The sequence below is a fragment of the Panthera pardus genome, unplaced genomic scaffold (assembly GCF_024362965.1).
Source record: "Panthera pardus isolate Hobbes unplaced genomic scaffold, ASM2436296v1 HiC_scaffold_13, whole genome shotgun sequence".
In the NCBI taxonomy this organism is placed as follows: Eukaryota; Metazoa; Chordata; class Mammalia; order Carnivora; family Felidae; genus Panthera; species Panthera pardus.
The window spans coordinates 193,209,216-193,233,192 of NW_026526688.1; the positions used below are offsets into that span (position 1 = coordinate 193,209,216).

At 39.1% G+C, this 23,977-nt stretch overlaps 1 protein-coding gene across 7 annotated transcripts in view; it reads right to left on the reverse strand.

Annotated features, from left to right (window-relative positions):
• Window positions 1–542: 542 nt before the first annotated feature.
• CC2D2A (coiled-coil and C2 domain containing 2A) overlaps window positions 543–23,977 on the reverse strand; it is a 148,632-nt gene continuing 125,197 nt past the window's right edge. For 5 of the 7 annotated variants that reach the window (XM_053901678.1, XM_019453673.2, XM_019453675.2 and 2 more), the window contains 7 exons: window positions 19,001–19,090; window positions 17,047–17,160; window positions 15,465–15,599; window positions 5,751–5,873; window positions 4,092–4,150; window positions 2,202–2,379; window positions 543–879 (listed from right to left, as the gene is read on the reverse strand). In XM_053901678.1, the coding sequence (XP_053757653.1) occupies window positions 691–879; window positions 2,202–2,379; window positions 4,092–4,150; window positions 5,751–5,873; window positions 15,465–15,599; window positions 17,047–17,160; window positions 19,001–19,090 (888 nt within the window). In that variant the 3' untranslated portion in view covers window positions 543–690. The remainder of the gene's footprint in view (window positions 880–2,201; window positions 2,380–4,091; window positions 4,151–5,750; window positions 5,874–15,464; window positions 15,600–17,046; window positions 17,161–19,000; window positions 19,091–23,977) is intronic. The other 2 variants (XM_053901680.1, XM_053901679.1) reach the window with 1 other exon arrangement.

A 23,977-nucleotide genomic window follows, 5' to 3' on the forward strand; every position in this document is an offset into this window, starting at 1 on the left:
GGTGTTCATCCCAACACAGGGCCTCCACTCTCGTAACCTCCCAGAGGACCTATCTCCAAATACCATTACATAGGGGATTTGGGTTTCAAGACAGGAATTTTGTGGGATCACAAACGTTCGGTCCATAGCCATGTCTTAATTTCTTAAATGGCTTCCCTTTTGGTGCACGTTTAAGTATATTTCTTTTTTCCCCCCTAAAATACTATATTGCTTCAGTAGGAGTGTGTGTGTGTGTGTGCGTGTGTGCACATTTGTGTACTTGTGCATGTTTGCTCAGTATTTCTGTAGGATAAGGTCTTAAGGTATTTGGCATTAAACATAAAAACTCCGTATTGCAAAGTTGTTCCTCTTTCCCCCAGAAAAGTTGTGTTGTTTTGCTGGATCTTAAAAGTGTAATGGTATTCTGCTGGACAGGCAAAGAGGAAGGGCTTTCCAAGTGGAAGGTAAGCACAGTGGCATAGGTAGGAAGCCTATTAGTGTGAGGGGAACTGTGGGTAGCCTGGATTGAATTGAGGGTCAGGGTGGCAGAAGGCAAGACAGACTACTAAATAAAAACACTTATTTTGAAAACGATCATTTTATTTCATTATTTACAAATAATTTCTTCCTTCTGATGTGATGAGTATCACTTAAGATTATTGTCCTATGAAATAGTTTCTACATGATATAAAAAGTATACGATGAAAAAAGTTACCTGTTGCGTATGAGAGAGGCAACATAGATCCAAACAGACAAAACGTTTTTGGGGTATGGGTGAATATATACAGCTAAAGCAAATTCAACATTAGGAACATCAATATTATGTACTCCAGTGCTATATACTGCTTCAATTAAAGGCTTCAGTTCAGAATAGGGCATGTGAAGGGGAAATCCAGAGAACTGAAGGAAAAAAACACAACCAAGATTTGTGGTCATTAGTGAAGCTTGAAGATTTCATTGTATTTTTTCTTCCTGTAAACATACGCAATTCTTAATTCTCTTGTCTTCTTCTGCGTCTCAAAGTCACTTGTTTAGTTCTGCTCTTCTATTCAACTATATATTAGCAATACAGAAAATGGAGAGGGGCCAGATGGCTCTTTTGTTTAGTTGCTAGTATATTGGTGTATAAGACAGCTGTTAGCACCCAGCCACCCTCCACTTCCTTTCCCTCTGCCTGATAGCCCCGAGTTTGTGTGGTAACCCATGTATTTCCAGGGACCTGGATTCAGCTAATCAACACTCTTTCCCTGTGGCCACGCCGACTGATCTGTCAAAGTGAGTCTCAGGAAACTGGATAGGAATAATGGCACACAGATGCTCTCGCCTGCTCTGCACAGTGTGTGTGCAGACGTGAGTCCTGCCCTGGAGCTGTTCCGCTATTGGATACCATGAAAACAGAGAGCCCAACACCGCTGCGCGGTGGAGGGCAGGGTGGAAAGACTTCAAGAAGTCTGGTGCACTCTGATACTGTGACTTAAATAAGCCAGTGAATTCTTTTCATTGCCCAAGACTGAATTACGTGTTTTGTTCTTTGAAGACAGCCTCGCTGAAAAGCTAGTTTTAGTCCGTGAATAGAATTAAATGTCCAACTTGACGTCACGCTGTTCAGCCAACAAGGCTTACTGTCTTAGTTTGAGACTGCTTTCTAGGTTTTATTATCTGGCTGTAGGATGTGAACACAGCACTACTGACAGGCAGGAAGGCACACGTATAATGAGAATTTTCCTTTTTTAAAAATTTTTTTAAATTTAATTTTGAGAGAGACAGAGCACAAGTGGGGGAGGGGCAGAGAGGGAGACACAGAATCTGAAGCAGGCTGCAGGCTCTGAGCTGTCAGCACAGAGCCCGATGCGGGGCTTGAACTCAAGGACCGCGAGATCATGACCTGAGCCGAAGTCGGACATTTAATCGACTGAGCCACCCAGGCATCCCTGGTTGGTTTCACCTTTATGCACAGTTGAGCCTAATAGGATTTAGCATTTTATTTAAGGTATTTTTCATTGCATTACTCTCTTAGCATTTTCAGTGTCTAGAGGCATTTTGCTGTTTAATAATAGCTTAATTACTAAGATGTGAACTTTTAATTACATCCTTTAGCCTATGCTGCTACATCTATGTGCTTTGGAGAGCAGAGTCAGCATTTTGATTCCAAAAATCCATTACCAAGCAATTTCCAATTTGAAATGCAGTCCACAGGCTCAGTTTAGAGCCATTGCACTTACCCGGTAGTCTCCCAGCTGCTTGAGCAGCTCTCCTCTGTGGTCGTCTTCCACGTCCTCTCCTCGGCTTCTCTCTAACAGAGGCAGGAAGTGTCGTAGCGCAGAGGTGCAGTACCTGTTCCACCTGGTCAGATGCCGTGGCCGCCAGTCCATGATTTTCTCTTTGAGTATTTTTTCAATCCTGTTTATAAAAAAGAAGCTCCATCTTTTGCTGATTGGATTCTGTCAGCAAAGGTACAGCTTGTATACGGTGGGGATTCAGGTGACAGGGTCATTCACTAGGCACATTTATGTTGAAAGCCTTAACTCTCTGTAGGGCTGTTAATGCCGCATGTTGATTCTTTACCCTGTGCTGTGATTTCTGTTGATGAGTATTGTTTTCCTAGATTGCCTCGAAACTGTTTTCAGAAAAGCCATCCTCACTAAGCTTTATATCCTATGGATCCAGTACCTGTCATATTAGCTATAAAGCAGGATATCAAAAATTAAGTTTCAAACACAGAATAAAGGAAAATAGCTACTATTTATTGAGCCTTTTTTTTTTTTTTTTTTTTAACCAGGTACTGTGCAAAATGCTTTTTTTTTTTTTTTTTTTAAATTTTTATTTAATCCTAACAGTGACTTGGGGGCACCTTGGTGGCTTAGTTGGTTAAGCATCTGACTTCGGTTCAGGTCATGATTTCACAATCCGTGAGTTCGAAACCCACGTCAGGCTCTGTGCTGACAGCTGGAGCCTGGTACCTGCTTGGGATTCTGTGTCTCCCTCTCTCTCTGCCCCCGTCCCACTCATGCTCTGTCTCTCTCTCAAAAGTTAATAAACATTAATCCTAACAGTGACTCTATGGGTGGATTTTACTTACCTGGGGACAGTTTGAAGTAGGATAAGTGAGTTGACAATGGCAAGGGAACTGGGGTTTGAGTCAAAACGCTGTCAATTCTAAAGCCTCCTGTGTATCCCTAACCAAACACAGATTTAGGGAACCAGCCAGCTCCCCACTGCTCAGTAGCTGTAGGATCCACTTCTCGTTTGGCACATTATACATATTTTCATTCTGGGTTTCAAGATGGCCCGAGCAAGAGAGTATGGGTGAATTGCCACACACTTCATCAGTATTGGAAGAATAAATGATGTGGGTCTAATTAATACAGTATCCTGAAACCATCAGAAGAAACAAAAAAGACTTTTGGGGGGAGTTAGTTGCTCTAGGTGGGGGTCTCCAGTAAGGTTTTATATAGACTTGAAATTGAGAATAAATTGGTGTCTTCTAGTCGTAATAACTTAAAAAGGGTCACAGTTATTCTTGTGTGTTTGACATGCTGCTCTTTACACAGCTTGATACACTAGAAAGAGCACACAGGCTTTGAAATCAGAAAGACCTGGCTGGGCACAGAAGCCCCCTCTAACACTTAACAAGTATGCTGACCTCTCTGAACCTCAGTTTCCACATTTGCAAAACTGGAAGAGTACGTTTTGTTTTACAGGGTTATGAGGATTATGGGGACTTAATATACTTAAATCTCATAGAGACCAGCCTTCCCCATGTGTTCGGTTTATAAACTAGCTGCAGTTCAGTAAGCCACTATTGGACAAAAGAGGCATATTTTAAGTTGAGGAGTATGACATGTCTGAACAGGAACCATAACAACATGATGCTGAACTCTAATCTGAGGTAAAGTTTTGGAAAACTACCTGTCATTGCTGGAGCTCACTTCTGTTTGTTCCATCCGCCCTTTGGGCTGTGGCATTTAGAGATCACATCTGTATTTGGTATCTGTCTATAAACATGAACTAAAGTTTAACTGCTCAGATTATGGATCCACGCTGAGAATTGTTTAATTTGGGATTACGCTCCTAGTGACCGATTGCATGTGGATTTATGGGTATTGTACGACCTGTCTTGTAGTTCAGCTGCGGCCGCTTTGTCTGTGCGCTGGTAAATTAGTTCTTCTGGCTATAAAAGAGGAAATAGTTCAGAAATTCCAGAAAAACACTTAACTTGAATTTGAATAGCTATACATCCTTTTCTAAATCTTTTTTAAAAAGTTACGAAATCTCAGACCTTCAGATATAGTATAATGGATGCCAATGTACCCATGACCCACCTGAAGTACAATATCACAAATAAATTATGGAGGTTTGGTTCTTTCTCATTTTCATCTCCTTTCTCATCACAGAGAGAAATTCAGAGGACCTGAATTTGTTTTTTAGCACTTTGGTTCAACATACAACTACTGTGAGCCAGGCATTTTTTTCAGGCATTTTTTCATTTATTTCATGGGTATATAGCCATGAATAAAAATCTCTGCTTTCCTGGTGTTTACATCACACTTGGTAGAAACAGGCAAGTTAATAAAATGTATTTATGATTTTATCACAGATCTATGTATCCCCAAACAATGTGTTGTTTTAGTTTGGGTATTTTCTAAACTTTATGTAATAGTTTTTTTTTTTTTTTTTTTAAAGTATAGTTGACACACAATGTTCATGAGTTTTAGATGTACAACATAGTGATTGGACAAGTCTATTTATGCAATAGTTTTATACTGTGAATATGCAGCTTGCCTTTCCTCCCTTAACATTACCTTTAGAGATAATAACATATATTTTTAGAGTGCTAATAAGATTTATTGACATTGATTCATTCGTGTAACTACTATAAAAGATTCCATTATGGGGGCGCCTGGGTGGCTCAGTCGGTTAAGCATCCGACTTCAGCTCAGGTCACGATCTCACGTTCCGTGAGTTCAAGCCCCGCGTCGGGCTCTGGGCTGATGGCTCAGAGTCTGGAGCCTGCTTCCGGTTCTGTGTCTCCCTCTCTCTCTGCCCCTCCCCCGTTCATGCTCTGTCTCTCTCTGTCTCAAAAATAAGTAAACGTTAAAAAATTAAAAAAAAAAAAGATTCCATTGTGTACTATATGTATTTTATCTCCTCTAACTCCAGTTTTTAGGCTAGAATCTTTCTATGAAAACAGTCTTGTATATGTCACCTTGTACACATGGAAGAATTTCTCTAGAGCACCGTTTTTTAAACTTTTTGGAAAGGTCTGGATCACAGTAAAAAGATTTTATACTGCACACTCAGTATACACACACACATATAAACATGTAGCTAACAAAAGTATTAGTAAACAATTTTCATGCTTACTACGTAACAATCTTACTACAGCCAGGACCCTCTAAATTAACTTTACGAGCCTCTAGTGGCTCATGCCCTGTGGTATGACTTCATGTTTTAATAGCAGTCATGAAATCTGATGATTAATTTAGTGAATTGAGTCCAGCATTTAAAAAATTAAGTAGAATATATTTTGTGGTACTTTAATGGCCTGGGGCTCATTATATCAAAATTTGTTTTTCCACATTTGTATATACTGGTTCACGATAATGGTGGTAATTTCTTATTGTGAGTGGGCTCAAATAAGTTTGAGAAACATTATTTTTAACTGCATATCTAGAAATAGAACTAAACGTCAAAAAATACCTGGCTACCCAGTATAATGATTTAAAACCCCCCACCTTTCTTAGTCTACATTGTTAATAGAAGAATTATACCTGAACACTGGAAAGGCCAGGATATAGAAGACTTCTTGAAAAGAAAGACTTCCATAGCTTGGGCTTGGTGACATCAAAATTTATCCGTAGTGGAGAGTCATGTCGTTGAATATTAAACCAAATCTAAAAAGACAAGACTAACTTAGCATATATGTTAGCAGAAATACATACGTGTGTGAGTGTGTGTGCGCATGTGTAGAGAGGAAGCCAACAGCAAGAGAACACACACATTTTTTGCACATTTTGATTTGTAAAACCAGCGTGCATTTTATAATCAGACATAAAATTGTCATTGGCCATTTTTTCACATTTTTTTATATCTGAACTTGAGGTGCGCCTTACGTTGATTGTAGGTTGATAAAATAAGATAGTTCCTGATAAGAAAATTTAAACTTTTTGGGAGAGGCTGGCTTTTCTAGCTTCCTAATTGAGTTAGGTGTGTACCTCTTTGCTTCCACAGCATCTCTGACTAGCACCTGTCTTGTTGAGGCATGCAGCATATTGGTTCTGAACCAGGCCATTTGTATTTGAATTCTGGCCCCAACATTTACTAACTGTGCGACCTTGGATGATTTATTTAAGTTCTGTGTACCTCTCTTTCCTCCTTTATAAAACTGGGTAATAGTACCCACCTCATAAAATTGTTGAGGAGATTAAATTAGTTAATTTATCTATACCTCTTAGAACAATCCCTGTTACATAGGTGCTCAATAATTGCTAATTTTTTATTATTAGTGTGTATCATTGTTAATAATTGCCTACACCTGCCTCCTCACTAGATATTACCTTGTCTTAAGGACAGTTGCCATGTGCTTTATTCACTATCTTTAGCGTATAGCATAGCTTCTGGTATATAGTAGGCATATTGAATGACTGCATGAGTGGTAAATTTGTCCATTCAACATATTTATCAAGTATCTTACATGTGTAGGCTCAGTTTCAGTCACTCGGAACAAAGTAGTGAATGAATCGGAGTTTCTACCCTTTTGCAGTAGCTAGTGAGAACATAGTGTGAACAAATAAGTAAACATATGGGATTGTCAGATGATGTTGCATGATGTAGCAGCTTGTTTCATTGAGCTCAGTTCTTCATCCCGTCCTATACTCACACTCTTTGCCATGTTACTTTGTCTGCATCTCCTCCCACTGAAAGGGTTGTTGAGATGTTCCTGCTCCTCGACTTTTGGCCAGCAGAATGGGACAGAAGTGCCCTTGTGTAACTTCTGAATCTAAGCTTAAGGGGTTCCGTGTGTTCCTGCTTGCCTTCTTGTGCTTCTGTCATTGTCACTGCCGAGTCCCAGAATAAACACACACGAAGCACAGCTGTCCCAGCTGACCCACAGATTCATGAGAATAGCTGTCTGAAGCCATTTAGTTTGGGGATGGGCTTTTACTATTTTTACTGTGGCAACAGCTAACCATGCAAGGGCCGTGGAGAAAACGACACGGGAAGAGATGTGGAGTTTCAGGGTGGGCAGGGAAATTCTCACTGGAAAGATAACATGTGATCAGAAATGCAAGAATTGAGGGACAATATTCCGATGATACCCACTAAGAGGGAAGGTCATCTGTGCAGAGGAAATAGCAAATGCAAAACCTGCTTGATGTGTTGAGGAACAGCAAGGAAGATGGCAGCTTTGGAAGAGTGAGCAAGCTAGAGCAAGTAAGAGAGGAGATCTGTGGAGGACGGAGGCTGGTGGGATGGGATGCCAGTCAAGTCAAGCCTTGTGGATTAGTTTAAAGGGTTAGGTATTTGCTTTGAGAGTGAGCAAGGAAGCCCCTGGAGTATTTTAAGCAGAGGGGGTGACATAGTTTGCCTTCCATTCTAACACTAATATTCTCTGTTGCTTTGAGACTATACTGAAGGGGATAAGGACAAGTAGTGAAGTTTCCCACTAGGAAGCTATTTCAAATAATCCAGGTAAGAGCTACAGTAGTGTGGACCAAAATAGAAGCAGTGAAATTGGTGAGCTATGGCCAGACTCTGGATATACTATGAAGCCAATAGGATTTGCTAATGAATTGGTTGTGGGAGAAAGAGGAACCAAAGGTGACTCCAAGGATTTTGGCCTAAGTAACTGCACTAAAGGAATTGCTATTTATTAAAGTCAGACTGCAAAAGGAAATTGGAGTTCAAGTTTGGGCACATCAAGTTTGAGATATCTGACATCTATATGAAGATGTTGACGAGACAGTTGGATATTTCAGTCTGAAGTTCTGGGAGCTAGGTGAGCTAGAGATACATTTAGAGATCATTAGCATATATATGTTCCTAGGGAGAAAGTATAGATAGCAAAGATGCTTGACGAACTTGCTTTGAGCTTCTGCTCTTTCAAATTTGGAGAAATTAAAAAAAAAAACAAAACAGGAAAGGATAGAAGTGGCAGTCTGTGATGTAGGAGGCTTTGATACTTGAAATTCAAGAAATTGTTTTAAGAAGGCAGGGTCTTTAAGAATTACAGTTTGGCTGTTGAGTAGGGAATGTGCAGAAGAGTAGTGGGAAATAGTGTTGGAAAAGTTGAAGTCAGATTATATAGGACTTTGAAATACAAGGAGAAAATTTTATTCTTAAATCTGTATGTAGTGAGGTACTTCCGATAAGTACTTTTTAAGCCATAGAATGATGAAGCTGAATGTTCAGAAACTTAATCAGGTATTAGTGTACCAAATAATGGATTGAATTGGAGAGATTATTTATTTATAGTAATGCAGGGTGAAGCAATAACGGCATGGCCTGGGAAACAGAACAGGTAGAACTTATATGACTTGGTATCTGTTAATAGGATTGAAATAGGAGGAAGCAAGGGAGAGAGAAAATCAAGGACCATTCTGAAGTGTGAATCTGGGTAATTGACATCCATAGAAATGGGAAGCCAGGAGGAGGAGCTGGTTTTGGAGACAAGGGGGAAAAGATTGGAGTTTTGGGTGTGCCAAGTTTGAGATTTTGATAAAGCAGTTAGGAGTCTGGAAGTCAGTTGAAAATTCAGGATCCAAAGATTTTGGGGCTAGTGACAGGATTATAACTTCTCTGCCAGGGTAACCTAGATAGAGCTACAATTAATAATGATAGGTATGGTACTGTAAGAAATCTAAATATAGAATCTTCAGGAACATCTACTTTTAAGGGGTAAGAAGAGCGAGTGAAAGAAAACTAAGAAACTTGCAGAGAAAATGAAAACCAAACAGTCCTTTATCTGTAAACCAAGGAGGGGGAAGTGTTCTTTTCATGAAAAGGGTATTAGTCATGTCATGTGCCATAGAAAAGGAGAGGAGAATGAGGAATGAGAATAAACCATTGGATTTATTTATCCATTAGCAAAACAATGGTGCTTCTCAGAGTCAGGGGAAGAGGAGCTAGATTATTAAAAGGGTTAAAGTCTGAATGTACTGAGAATGTAGAAGCAGGGGATATAATTAGTAATTGAATCATTATGGAAGCAAAGGAAAGAGGCTCAATGGTACAAGCACACCTCTGAGATATTGTGGGTTTGGCTCCAGACCACTGTGATAAAGTAAATGTCACAATAAAGCAAGTCAAATGAGTATTTTTGTTTCCCAGTGCATATGAATGTTATGTTTACACTATACTGTAGTCTATTAAGTGTGCAATAGCATCATGCCTAAAGAAACAATGTATATATCTTAATTAAAAATATTGCTAAAAAATGCTAACCATCATCTGGGCTTTCAGCAAATTATAATCATCGATCACAGATCATCATAACAAATATAATAATAATGAAAAAGTTTGAAATATTGCAAGAATTACCAAAACATGATACAGAGACACAAAGCGAGCAAATGTTGTTGGAAAATGGCACTGACTGACTTGCCTGGCAGAGAGTTGCCACAAACCCTCAATTTGTAAAAAACATAGTACTGTGAATGTAATGGAGCTTCTTGTTTCTTGAGGTAGGCCTGTATTGCTATAAACTTGCCTCTTAGAATAGCTCTTACTGCATCCCAAAGATTTTGTTTGTCATTTTCATATGTCTCCATGTATTTTTTAATTTCCTTTAAAAAATATTTTTAGTGTGTATTTATTTTTTGAGACAGAGCATGAGTGGGGAAGGGGCAAAGAGAGAGGGAGTCAGATTCTGAAGCAGGTTCCAGGCTCTGAGCTGTCAGCACAGCTGACATGATGGGCTCACAGCCCATCCATGGGGCTTGAACTCACAAACTGCGAGATCATGACCTGAGCTGAAGTCGGACACTTAACCAACTGAGCCACCCAGGTGCCCCTTTAATTTATTCTTTGATGTCATGGTTCAACCATTCTTTGTTTAGTAACATTTTATTTAGCCTCTATGTATTTGTGTTTTTTCCAGATTTTTTTTCTTGTGATTGATTTCTAATTGCATAACACTGTGGTCAGAAAAGATGTATCAGGGGCGCCTGGGTGGCGCAGTCGGTTAAGCCTCCGACTTCAGCCAGGTCACGATCTCGCGGTCCGTGAGTTCGAGCCCCGCGTCAGGCTCTGGGCTGATGGCTCGGAGCCTGGAGCCTGTTTCCGATTCTGTGTCTCCCTCTCTCTCTGCCCCTCCCCCGTTCATGCTCTGTCTCTCTCTGTCCCAAAAATAAATAAAAAACGTTGAAAAAAAAAAAAAATTAAAAAAAAAAAAAAAAAAAAAAAGAAAAGATGTATCATATGATCTCAGTCTTTTTGAATTCATTAAGACTTGTTTTGTGGCCTAACACATCTATCCTGGAGAAAGTTCCATGTGTACCTAAAAAGAATGTGTATCCTGTTGTTTTTGGATGGAATGCTCTGTATATATGTTAGGTCCACTTGGTTTAACGTGTCATTCAAAGCCACTGTTTCCTTGCTGATTTTCTGCCTGGATAATCTATCCATTGATATAAGTGGGGTGTTAAAGTCCCCTACCATTATTGTATTACTGTCAATTTTTTTCCCCTTATGTCTGTTAATAGTTGCTTTATGTATTAAGGTGCTCCTATCTTGGTTGCATAGATATTTACAACTGTTATATCCTCTTCTTAGACCATTCCCTTTATTATTATATAGCATTCTTTGTCTCTTGTTATAGTCTTTAAAGTCTATTTTGTCCAATATAAATACTACTACCCCAGCTTTCTTTTAATTTCCATTTGTATGGTAAATGTTTTTCCATCCCTTCCTTTCAGTCTTCACGCATCTGTCAGAAAAAATCATTTGAGCATGCTTCCCCATGGTATGTTATTTTTATGCTAGCTTCTAAAGAAGCTAGAAAGAGAAGAACAAAAAAGTCCAAAGCCAGTAGAAGGAAGGAAATAATAAAGATCAGAGCAGAAATAAATGAAAAAGATAAAAAAAAAAAAGAAAAAAGAAACCAGGAGGTGGTTCTTTGAAAAGGTAAACAAACAATTGATAAACCTTTAGCCAGACCCATCAAGGGAAAAAAAAAAAAAAAAAAAAGGACTCAAAATCAGAAATGAAGAAAGAGAAAGAACAACTGACCATAGAAATTATTTTAAGAGAATATTATGAAAAATTATATACCAACAAACTGGACAACTTAGAAGAAATGGAGAAGAAATGGATAAATTCCTAGAAATATGTAACTTAAAACTAAGTCAGGAAGAAATACAAAATTTGAACATACCAATTACTAGCAATGAAATTGAATTAGTAGTCAAAAAACTAACAAAAGTTTAGGACCAGATGGCTTCACAGGTGAATTCTACCAAACATTTAAAGAAGAGTTAATACCTACTCTTTTCAAACTATTCCAAAAAATAGAAGAGGAAAGAAAGCTTCCAAATTCATTCTACAAGGCCAGCATTACCCTGATACCAAAATCAGACAAAGACACCACAAAAAGAGAAAACTACAGGCCAGTATCTCTGATGAACATAGATGCAAAAAATCCTCAACAAAATATCCTCAAACCAAATAAAAAATATATTTAGAAAGTCATTCACCATGATCAGGTGGGATTTATTCTAAGGATGCAAGGGTGGCTCAATATTCACAAATTAATCAACAGAATACATCACATTAACAAGAAAAAGGATAAAAACCATATGATCATCTCAACAGATGAAAAAAAAGCATTTGGCAAAGTACAACATCCATTCATGAAAAAACTCTCAACAAAGATTTAGAGGGCACATGCCTCAACATAATAAAGGCCATATATGAAAAACCCAAAACCCACATGATACTCAATGGTGAAAAAACTGAGAGCTTTTCTTCTAACATCAGGAACAAGGCAAAGATGTTCACTTTCACCACTTTTATTCAACATATACTGGAAGTCCTAGCCATAGCGATCAGACAAAAAGAAAAGGCATCCAAATTGGTAAGGAAGAAATAAAACTTCCACTATTTGCAGATGACATAATGCTATATAAAGAAAACCCTAAAGATTCTACCAAAAAACTCCTAGAACTGATAAATGAATTCAGTAAAGTTGCAGGATAGAAAATTAATATAAAGAAATCTGTTACAGTTCTATACACTAATGAAATAGCAGAAAGAAATTAAGAAAATAATCCTATTTACAATTGTACTAAAAATAATAAAATATGTAGGAATAAACTTCACTAAGGAGTTGAAAGACCTGTACTCTGAAAAGTATTAAACACTGACAAAAGAAATTGACACAAACAAATGGAAAAATATTCCCTCGTCATAGAGGGAAGAACAAATATTGTTAAAATGTTCATACTAGCCAAAGCAATCTACAGATTTAATGCAATCCCTATCAAAATACCAAAGCATTTTTCATAGAACTAGAACAAATCCCAAATTTGTATGGGACCACAAAAGACCCCGAATAGACAAAGCAATCTTGAAAAAGAAGAACAAAACTGGAGGTATCACAATCCCAGATATCAAGAAATACTACAAAGTTGTAGTAAAGCAGTATGGTATTGGCACAAAAATGGACACATAGATCAGTAGAACAGAATAGAGAGCCCAGAAATAAACCCATGCTTATATAGTCAATCTTCTAAAAGGAGGCAAGAATATGCAAGGGGAAAAACAAATGGTGTTGGGAAGACATGCAAAAGAATGAACTGGCCCACTTTCTTACACCACACACACAGAAAAAAACCTCAAAATAGGTTAGAGGTCTAATATGAGACCTGAAACCACAAGAATCCTACAAGAGAGAACCAGTAGTAATTTCTCTGAAATTGGCTGTAGCCACATTTTTCTAGATATGTCTCCCGAGAGAAGGGAAACAAAGGCAAAAATAAAATACTGAGACTACATAAAAAAAAACAAAAACAAAAACAAAAAAAACCCGTGCAGCATAGGACACAACAAAACTAAAGGACAACCTATAGAATGAGAGAAGATATTTGCAAATGACATATCCGATAAAGGGTAAGTATCCAAATACATAAAGAAAGAACTTATATGACTCAGCACCAGAAAACAAAACAAAACCCCAAGTAATCCAATTAAAAAATGGACAGAAGACATGAACATTTTTCCAAAGAAGATCTACAGATGGCCAACAAACATTTGGAAGGACTTCCAGTATCACTAGTCATCAGGGAAATGCAAATCAAAACCACGATGAGATAGCACCTCACACCTGTCAGAATGACTCAAATCAAAAATCTAAGAAACAAGCGTTGACAAAGATGTGGAGTAAAAGGAATCCTTATGCACTCTTGGTGGGAAGGCAAAGTGGTGCAACCATTGTATGACTGTATGGAGACTTCTCAAGAAATTAAAAAGATTTGCCATATCCAGTAATTCCACTACAGGGTATTAACCCAAAGAATATGAAAACACTACTTCAAAAAGATATATGTACCCCTAAGTTTATTATAGCATTATTTACAATAGCCAAATTATGGAAGCAGCCCAAGTGTCCATCGATAGATGAATGGATAAAGAAGTATTTATGTACAATAGAATATTACTCAGCCATAAACCTTGCCATTTGCTATGACATGAGTGGAGCTAGAGAGTATATATGGTCAGAGAAAGACAAATACCACATGGTTTCACTCATATGTGGAGTTTAAGAAAACAAGCAAAGGGAAAAAAATAAAAGATCGAGAGACAAATTCTTAATTGTAGAGAACAAACTGATGACTACCAGAGGGTAGGTAGGTGGGGGATGGGTGAAATAGGTGATAGGCATTAAGGAGTGCACTTGTGATGAACACAAGGTGATGTATGGAAGTGTTGAATCACTATATTGTACACAAGAAACTAATATCACATTGTATGTTAACTAATTAAATATTGAAATAAAAATGTTTCTAAAGTAAAAAATATCTTCTATAAATATAGTACATTTGTGTTTCATGAAACGCTATTTGAACATTAAAAAAAAAAAACCAAAAAAAATGGATATCACCTTACCCCTGTCAGAATGACTAAATCAAAAAGACAGAACAAGTGTTGACAAGGATGTGGAGGAAAAGGAATTACCATATTATCCGGTAATTCCGGTACTGGGTATTTCCCCAAAGAAAACGAAAACAATTTGAAAAGATATATTCACCTCTTTTATTTATTGTAGCGCTATTTACAATAGCCAAGGTAAGGAAAGAACCCAAGTGTCCACTGATAGACTGAATGGATAAAGAAGATATGGTACATATATATATACAATGGAATATTACTGAGCCATAGAAAAGAATGAGATCTTGTCATTTGTGATAATTTGGATGGACCTAGAGGGTATAATGCTAAGTGAGATAAGTCAAACAGAGAAAAATAACATACGACTTTAAGCGTATGTGGAATTTAAGATAAGTCCGACAAACAAACCAAAACAAAACAAAACAAAACAAAAAAACCCAGACTCTTAAACACAGAGAACTAACTGGTGATTGCTGGAGGGAGGTGGGTTGGGGGAATGGGTGAAATAGATAAAGGCGATCAAGAGCACATTTCTTAAGGTGAGTACTGAGTAATCTATAAAATTATTGAATCATCGTATTGTACACCAGAAGCTAATATAACACTATGTTAATGGTGCTTCAGTACAAAATACACATTGGGGATGCATGCTCAAATGATTTTTCTGACAGATGCCTAAAGTTCAGAGACCACTAAGGTAGAGAATGATGATAAAAAGAATGACAGCAGCTAGTAAAGAGTTGTCCCTGTTTGTTAGCTGCTTTGCATTGATCATCTCGTCTGCAGCTTACAACACTCTACAACATAATTGCTACCATTGTTACCTCCAGTGAAGGAGCTGAGGCTGTATGACATAAGAAACTTTCCCAAGCTCACACAGCTAGTAAGTGATGACACTGAAGTTTAAACTCCGGTACTTGGACCTTGTAACTCCTGTTTTTAACCAGTCTTCTACAGTACCCTTCGTAATTAAGTGTGCCTCCAAAACTGGGTGTAACCAGAATCACCTGGTGGTCCTGGGAGTCTGTCTTTAAAAGGGGGAAGGGAAGGAGGAAAGGGGCGGGGGAAGAAAAAGGAAGAAGGATGGAAGGGAGGGACCCAGTTTTCCCAGGTGGTAGATTTGCGTCACTTAGCTCTCAAAACACACTGAGGACAGAGCCAGGACACAAACTCAGGTCCTCTGCATCTAAGTTCTATATATTTTCCTTACCCTCATTCTTCTCAGCTGATCAGGCGACTAATTCAACTAAAAGTTATTACTGTTGCCACTGTGCTTGATACTACATTTAACTGGTATATGTATATGATTCTATACATTTTTTTGATACATAAAATAGTAAATCAGGTCAATTAAAAAGCGATCCAATGGTAATACTTACATTATCGGGACCTATTAAACAGCCCACACTTTTTAAGGGACAGAAGGTATCGAATTGTCCATAAAAATGTCCACTGCAGGGATTCCATATTAAATAGTGACTTTGCTCCCGAGTTAGAACATAGGCAGTTGGACCCTGAAGGAAAATAGTCATTAAAACAACTTCCAACTAATTATGCAATTGAAGTCAAGATTAGTTTGCACACACAATTCGTTATTTTAGTTGGACCCCTAATTTCTAAAATTAATGGCTAATGGTGGAAACTAGTTTGAAGTTCTAGGTTGCACTGGATTTAAGAAATGAAATCAAATGTTCCTTTTTGCAAAATGCACGTATCTGCTACTGCCTTGTAATAGACCAAACAGGGATAACTGATTAAGTATTGAGAAGGCGAACGATTCTGCCTGAGTACTACATTAACTAGTACTTGATACACTTTTATAATTATGTAAATGCATAGAAGATGTTTTGAAAAACATACCAAACTGTTAACAGTGAACACACCTAGGGGGTGGGTGGGTTTGGGGGTTGAGTCTGAAGAAGTACTTTAACTTTTTACTCAGAATTCTTGAGTCTTACTGGATTTTGTTTTTTTTTTTAATTCTCATAGCGAACATTTATTCATTTACTGCTCCTGTATGGATTTGCTTTACTGCTCACAACAGCCTTCTGGGGAAGGCAGAGTAAAAATTATATCCTAGTTTCCTTAAAATCTCAGAGTTGTGAACTGACTCGCTTAGAGCCACACAGCTCATGAGGAATACGCAGAGCCTGGGACTCGGGTCTTGTGACTTCCTAGCCTAGTGTTCTCTTCGTTTTACCAGGCTCTCTGGAAGATGATGGTGGAGAATGCATCCGTTTTTCGGATGTGATCCTACCTGCCTAGTGGCAACTCGTGCTACTTAATTCCCGAGGAGTCCTAGAGCCCTGTGGCCTCTTTTCGATACACTCTTTGGATACACTGCTTCAATTCACGTGAATTTTCTAAACTCGTACCCCCAACTACCCCAAACGCACCCCAAATTGAGGCATATTTGCTGTGGGCTGGGGAAACAAATTCTAATCGCTTGCTGTCTCCAGTCTAATAAAATGAACAATAATGATATCAGAAGATAGCTGCTAACATTCTTTTCTTTGCTGCTGAGGTTGTCTGCTCTGTTCTGCTGTACCTGCTGCTTAGTAGCAGGTGCCTGAGGAAGCAGCGGGCATGAGAAGGGAGATCTCTCACCTTGCCACTGGTGATCTAACACTAGATCACTAAGGGAATCAGAATTCTTAGCAACATGGGCAGGTGTGGGCTCATACTACAAGGACAGAGTCAGGTGGGGCCTTTGAGTGGTCAGCGGTTCGGATTTGCCGAAAAAAAGCCCCTGATCTGAAGCACCGATCAGAGTCCAAGTGCCACTGAAAAAACGATTTCATGTCTAATCACTGGTTCTCTCTGCCCGTAATGGAATCTCTGGGCCACTTGCCTTGCAACTCGAAGGATCGCTATGCAAATTAGTACTGTTCATTTTCTGGAACATAACAGCCATGTTAGACAACTACAGTGCTCTGTAGGAGCCAGCCTGTGTGGTCTTACCTCAGGAATAGCACTGCCCATCACCAGCCAGGCCTTTTTACCCAGGGAGAGAAAATAATTACATAGTAAAACCGCATGCTCTTCTTCGTCTCCTGCCAGGAGATCAAGAAATTGCTGACAGGAAGAAAAGAAAAATTACACTGTGTAGGTTGACTGCTTCATTCTGGATTGGACATACAGAATTTTTCAAAAGTCACTGTTAAAATTAGTGCCTTAAAGTATAAATAGACCTATTTTAAAAATCTGTTTCCAGATTTTGATACTATGTTTTAAATCATTAAAAAAGAAAAACACAGTGGCGACTGGGTGGCTCAGTCGGTTGAGCGTCCAACTTCAGCTCAGGTCATGATCTCGCGGTTTGTGAGTTCGAGCCCCGCGTCCGGCTCTGTGCTGACAGCTCGGAGCCTGGAGCGTGCTTCGGGTTCTGTGTCTCCCTCTCTCTGCCCCTCCCCTGTTCATGCTCTGTCTCTCTCAAAAATAAACACACATTTAAAAAAATTAAAAAAAAGAAAAACAGAACACTTCTATCGGACATGGTATATTCTCTGACATCGATTCCATGGATTCCTAGAATCAACACTATGAGTAGGGGAGACAAATTTCAAAGTTTTACTCTTCATTTTGAATTTATAGATAATAGCTCCCTGTGTGTTGAATATGTTTTTAAATACTATTTTTAGAGCAGTTTTAGGTTCACGGCAAAGTCGGGAAGAAGAAATGTTCCATCTACCTCTGTTTCCACACACTATCAACATCTACCTACAGAGTGGTCTGAGTGTTAATAATGGAGGAACCTACAGTGACATGTCATAATTAATTACCCAAAGTCCACAGTTTACAGTAGGGTTCACTCTTGGTGTGGTACATTCTATGGGTTTTGACAAATGTGTAATGACATGTACCCATCATTAGAGTATCACAGAATTTTCACTGCCCTAAAAATCATTTGTGCTCTGCTTACTCATATCTGCCCTTTCCCTGCCCCCAAATTATTTTAAGCATATTGCATGCATTACCTCATTTCATCCTAGAATAAACCCTTGAGGGAAGTATTCATCTTCCAGGTTTATAGATGAGGAAAGGAAACACAGGTGAGGTAATACTTAGGAAGCGGTAAAGCCAGTCTGGCTCTACAGCACACGAATTACTCTGTCCTTTGCATATTTTCTTTAGATGTCTTGAGGTAACGGAAATGTTACCTCTAATATTGTCAACATTATGTTGCCAAAATAGACTGGGGAGCAAAAATTTAAAGTGTACTTAAATTTCAACAAAAATAATAAGATGTGCTTAAATTTCTTTGGTTTAGAGCTATCCTTAACGGGAGTTGTATAACATAGTTTAATTTTATGCAAACACAGCACCACATGAGATCCAGAAGCAGAATACCTGTGATAAGGTATGTGTTCGTGTCCTACTACCTGGGAGCCATTTGGATGTAACGTAACATACATGGATTGTAAATTCCAGGAGGGCAGAGGCCATGTTTATTTTGCTCATAGCCACAGTTTAGTACAGTGTGTGATATGTGGTGTGTGACCAGGAAATACATACTGAATCAATAATGACACGGTTTGCCATAAAAAGCCCATCAGTTGTGGAGTATGTAATTTCCAAATGTAATATAGAGTGTCATTTTGATTTTTTTTCTTTCAATGAATAAAGCTGGGATATTGCTGAGGTAATACTGGGAGGATAAATCAGTATTAAGATATCTGAAGTACTTTTTATTATTATTTGTACAAATAACAAAAGTTTTTCTTAATTTCTGAACTTGGGCAAATTGAACCAGAAAGACAAAATACTTCAGAATTTAGCTCATCCTGCCAAACAGATGACCAAATGGATTTTTATAAGGACTAATGAATGTTGCAATTTAAAATTATACGAGCCTTTGGCCAATATTCAGTGAAGTCAGCTCAAACTGGTAAATCTGTGAGGGAGAACTACTTACGTCAGATGTGCTCCACAGGTCACAGATGCCAGCAAATGAAACAGTGTCAGGCAAGAAAGGAATCAATGACACATATCGGGCCACCAGTTCCTGTTTAAGCAAAAAAATAATTAAACAGTTCCTGTTTGAAAAAATTAATTTCTGATAAAGTAGATACCTAGATATTCGACCTCATTTTCTTGTAAGAGTTCTATATATCACAAAATTGATGTGTGCGGAATGAAGTGAGGGCTAAGTGCTTACCAAGCTAAGTGTTGTGTTAACACTCATTTCACCCTCTCCAAGCATCCTAGGAAGGAGGTCACTGTTAATATCCTTTTACAGATGAAGACACTGGCTCCTAGGTTTCTTTGAAATGTTCTCTTTTTTTTCCCTGCACTTCCTTACTTGATGGTATAGGAAGACTTTTTTTTTGTTTTTAATTTTTTTTATGTTTATTTATTTTTGACAGAGAGGGAAAGAGAGAGAGAGAGAGAGAGAGAGAGAGAGACAGCATGAGTGGGGGAGGGGCAAGAGAGAGGGAGACACAGAATCCGAAACAGGCTCCAGGCTCTGAGCCGTCAGCACAGAGCCCGACGCAGGGCTTGAACTCACAGACCTCGAGATCATGACCGAGCCGAAGTTGGAGGCTCAACCAACTGAGCCACCCAGGCACCCCTAGAAAGACTTTCTACAATCATCTTGTATTTCCTCTAGCCCAGTCCAAAAAGCAGCCACTTCTCCAAGGAGCTTTTTAGAGGGTAATCGTATTTAGAAACAAAGATCAGGGCATCATTGTAGTTATAGCTCCTATTCATGCAACTTCTAAGGAGGTTGAACGTCTTTTTCATATGCTTACTTGGCCTTTCAAGTTTACACTTCTCTGAATTAAAAAAAAAAAATTAATCTTTATTTTTGAGAGAGGGAGAGACAGAGTGCGAGTGGGGGAGGGGCGGAGAGAGAGTGAGACACAGAATCTGAGGCAGCCTCGGGCTCGAACTCAGGAACTTCCAGATCATGACCTGAGCTGAAGTCGGACATTCAACCGACTGAGCCACCCAGATGCCCCTCTTTTTTGTTTGTTTCAAAGGAGAAAACTTGTATTGGCACAGCCATTCCTATCCTTGTTGAATTAACAGAGTGAAACAGTGATTTTTAAACAGTTACAGCTGGTTTCTCCCAAATGAATCTCACCGTAGTAGGTTGGTAGGCCGGTCGGGTCACAACCCCCTAGTTTCGTTGTAAGGAGACCCACAGGCTATGAAGAAAGCGCAGCTTTTCCAATTGCTACTCTTTCATTCACGTGCTCAGCTGAGGTGCACAAAACATAAATAAAACTTCTAACAAGGAATCCTGCCAAGAACGAGACCAGAGAGGGTGAGCAACCCTGCCGAGCTCAAGAGATGCAGGGGTCCTGGGAGAATGGCCCTGGAAGAATGGCTTTCTCCAAAGGGCTGTCCCACTACTTTTCTTCTCAGCCTGTTCCAAACCCAGCAAGCTACCTGCTTGGTGAGGGTTTGCCTGGTTAGGAACGCCGCTCTCTTTTCCTTTGGAAAACCTACGAACCTCCAGGTCTCTGTCTTCGCTCCCGGTACGCACGGGTGGGGGAGGGGTGCGGCGGTGCTGCGGGCCGCGGGCCCCGCACCAGGCACCGGTCTTTGGGGGAAGGGCTCGCTCTGCTGTGGCGGTGGCCGGCACGGCCCCCGTGTGCACTGTGACAGCAGTCCACTGAACGGGCTGGGAGGTAGCCGGGCCTTGGACGTGTCTGCTTGGAAGAGGGCTCTGGTGGTAGACGCGAGGTTTGGCCCAATCCTTCAGGCCCCGTCTGAAGCCTCTTGTGTCTTCTCTGAACTCAAAGAATAAAAGACATTCCTACCCTCCATCTCATCACCAGCCCAACTGGCTATAACTAGGGGAAACGGCCCCTGGCTGGCAGGACAAGTCCCACCGTGAGTTTCTATTTCAGTATTCTGCACGTTTTGTTACTGATTTGCAGGTGTTTTTAAAAATATGTTCTAGTTGGTATTCCTTTGGCTATTATATATGTTGTAAACACCTTATTTGTGGCTTTTCATTTCCTTTGTGGTGTCTTTTGATAAACCCAAATTCTCACCTTTTTTTTTTTTTTTAAGTTTATTTACTCAGTTTTGAGAGAGAGAGAGAGAGAGAGAGAGCAAGCAGGAGAGGGGCAGAGAGACAGGGAGAGAGAGAATCCCAAGCAGGCTGCTTGTTGTGATCTCAGAGCCGGTGGAGGAACTCAGTTTTAAGAACCGTGAGATCATGACCTGAGCCGAAACCAAGAGTCAGACTCCCAACCCACTGAGCCACCCTTGTGCCCCTAAGTTCGCACTTTCAATATGGCCAAATGTATTTTTCTTTTTCTTTATAGCTTGTGCCTTTTTCTATCTTATTTAAGAAATTCTACCTCAAGTCATACAGATAAAAAATGCCTTCGTATTTAGGGACACCTGGGTGCCTCAGTTGGTTAAGCCTCCAACTCTTGGTCTAGGCTCAGGTCATGATCTCACAGTTCATGAGATTGAGCCCCACATCGGACTCTAGGCTGACAGTGGGGAGCCTACTTGGGATTCTCTCTCCCTCTCTGTCTGTTCCTCCCCTGCTTTCTCTCAAAGTAAATAAATCAACTTAAAAAAAAATGCTTCCATATTTAAGTACTCAATCTATCTGCCCTTGAATGCTGTGAAGTAGGAGTCTATTTTTATTTTCCCCATATGTAAAAATCAATGATCCCAGTGAAATTTATGTAATAGTCAGTCTTTTCCTTAGTAATTTCCAATGCCAGCTTTGTCATGTGTCAGGTTTGAGTGTGTCATATTTGAGTGGACTTTTTATTTTCCATTTTTCTGTTATCTGTGTGTCAATACCATTTTCCTTTAATTACTATGGTCTTGTAAGTAGTCTGGGTATATGGTGTGGCAAATCTTCCTACCGACACCTTCTTACTCCTCCAGATGTCTAAGCTACTTTGACCCTTTGCACTGCCATATAAATATTAGAATCAGTTTGTCAAGTTCCACTATAAATGGTTTTAAACATCTAGTTTGACAAGGCTTTGTCTTTTTTTTTTTTTTTTTAATCTTTTTAAAGGTTTTATTTACTTTTGAGAGAGAGACATACTGTAAGCAGGGGAGGGGCAGAGAGAGGGGGACACACAGAATCGGAAGAAGGCTCCAGGCTCTGAGTGGACAGCGGTGGGCCCGATGTGGGGCTCAGACCCACGAACCGTGAGATCATGACCTGAGCCAAAGTCAGACCTGAACTGACTGAGCCACCCAGGCACCCGGACAGTCTTTGTCTTTTAATCAGAAAGTTTAATCTCTTTGCTCTGATTGTGATTACTGGTAAACATTTCGGCCATTTTAACCACCTTATTCTGTACTTTTTATTTCTCATACTTTTTTCTGTTTCTTTTTTTTCTCCCTCCCCACTTTCTTCACCCCCATTTCATTACTTATCTCCTGTTAATTTTGCAAGTTATACATACTTTCTTTTATTCTTTTAAGTGATTAATCTAGGAATCTCAATGTGAATATTTAACTTAAACTCTAAAAGTTAATAAATACCTTGAATCTCCTCTTGGGAAATACAAGTGCATTAAAATATCCTCATCAATCCTGTCCTGACATATACGCAGTTTTTTCCAGGATTTTTGTTTTGTCACTACTTTTCACCCTCACTTCTGTTATTACTGATATGAAGACAATGTCTGTCTCCATTTACTCACAAGTTTCCCATTTTCTTTATCTACTGTTTAGTGTCGCACCTAGGATTTTCTGAGAGCCTTCCTTCTCTTTGAAGGCTATTTTTTAGAAATTCCTTAAGTGAGACTCTTTTGGTTGTAAATTCTCCCAATGTTTGTGTGAAAGACAGTTTCACTGGATATAAATGACGAGTTTGATGGCTATTTTCTTTCAGCCTTTTGAAGATATTATTCCTTCTCTGACTTCATTTGTACAGCTGAGAAGTTGATTGGTCGGATCATTGTTCTTTTGTAGAAAATCTGTTTTCTCTCCAGCTGCTTTAAGATCATCTTTGTAGTTCCCTGTAATATGCCTAGATTTTAATTTCATTTTATCCTGTGTAGGGTATATTGGGCTTCCTGCATCAGAGGATTGTTGTCTTTCGTCAAATCTTAACACATTCTCAGCTCTCTTTGAACATTGCTTTTCTCCTTTCATATATGATTTGGTGTTCCTCCCTCTGTCCTCCATGTCTCTTAACCTTTCCTTTTCATCTTCTGCTTTTTGGCTATCTCTGTGCTATATTCCAAGTAATTTCTTTGCATGTAAATTCCAGCTCACTAACTCTCTGTACTTACCTGTATGTAACTTAAGTCTGTATTTAACTGTACTTAATGTTCTGCTTAAGCTGTTTGTTCACTTTCTATTTTTAATGATTTTATATTTCTGTAAGTACTATGCAATATTTTTGCAATCTGCCTATTTTTCTTTTGTTTCATTTTCAATTCCCTAGATTTATTAAACATTTTTTTAAATGATTACTATTTATTTTTGAGAGAGACAGAGCATGAGAGGGGGAGGGACAGAGACAGAGAGAGAGAGAGACACAGAATCCGAAGCAGGCTCCAGGGTCCAAGCTGTCAGCACAGAGCCCAACACAGAGCTCGAACCTATGAACCACAAGATCGTGACCTGAGCTGAAGTCGGACGTCCAATTGACTGAGCCACCCAGGTGCCCCTCAATTGCTTAGATTTCTTAAACTTATTAAACATATCTATTTTATAGGCCAAGTCTAATAATTCTAATATCTGCAGTCTTTGTGGCCCAATTCTGTAGTTTGTTGTGTTTGCTAACTCTTACCCTCTTCATGGTGACTTATTTCTTCTTCAATGATCATATGTTTGTGTTGTTTGGAACTTTGGAACTTTTTTTTTTTTTTCTCTTTAAGGCTGAGTTTAAAGAGCATTCTTCTAGAAAGATTTGTGTTTCCTTCTGACAGGGATTTAGGGGCATTAC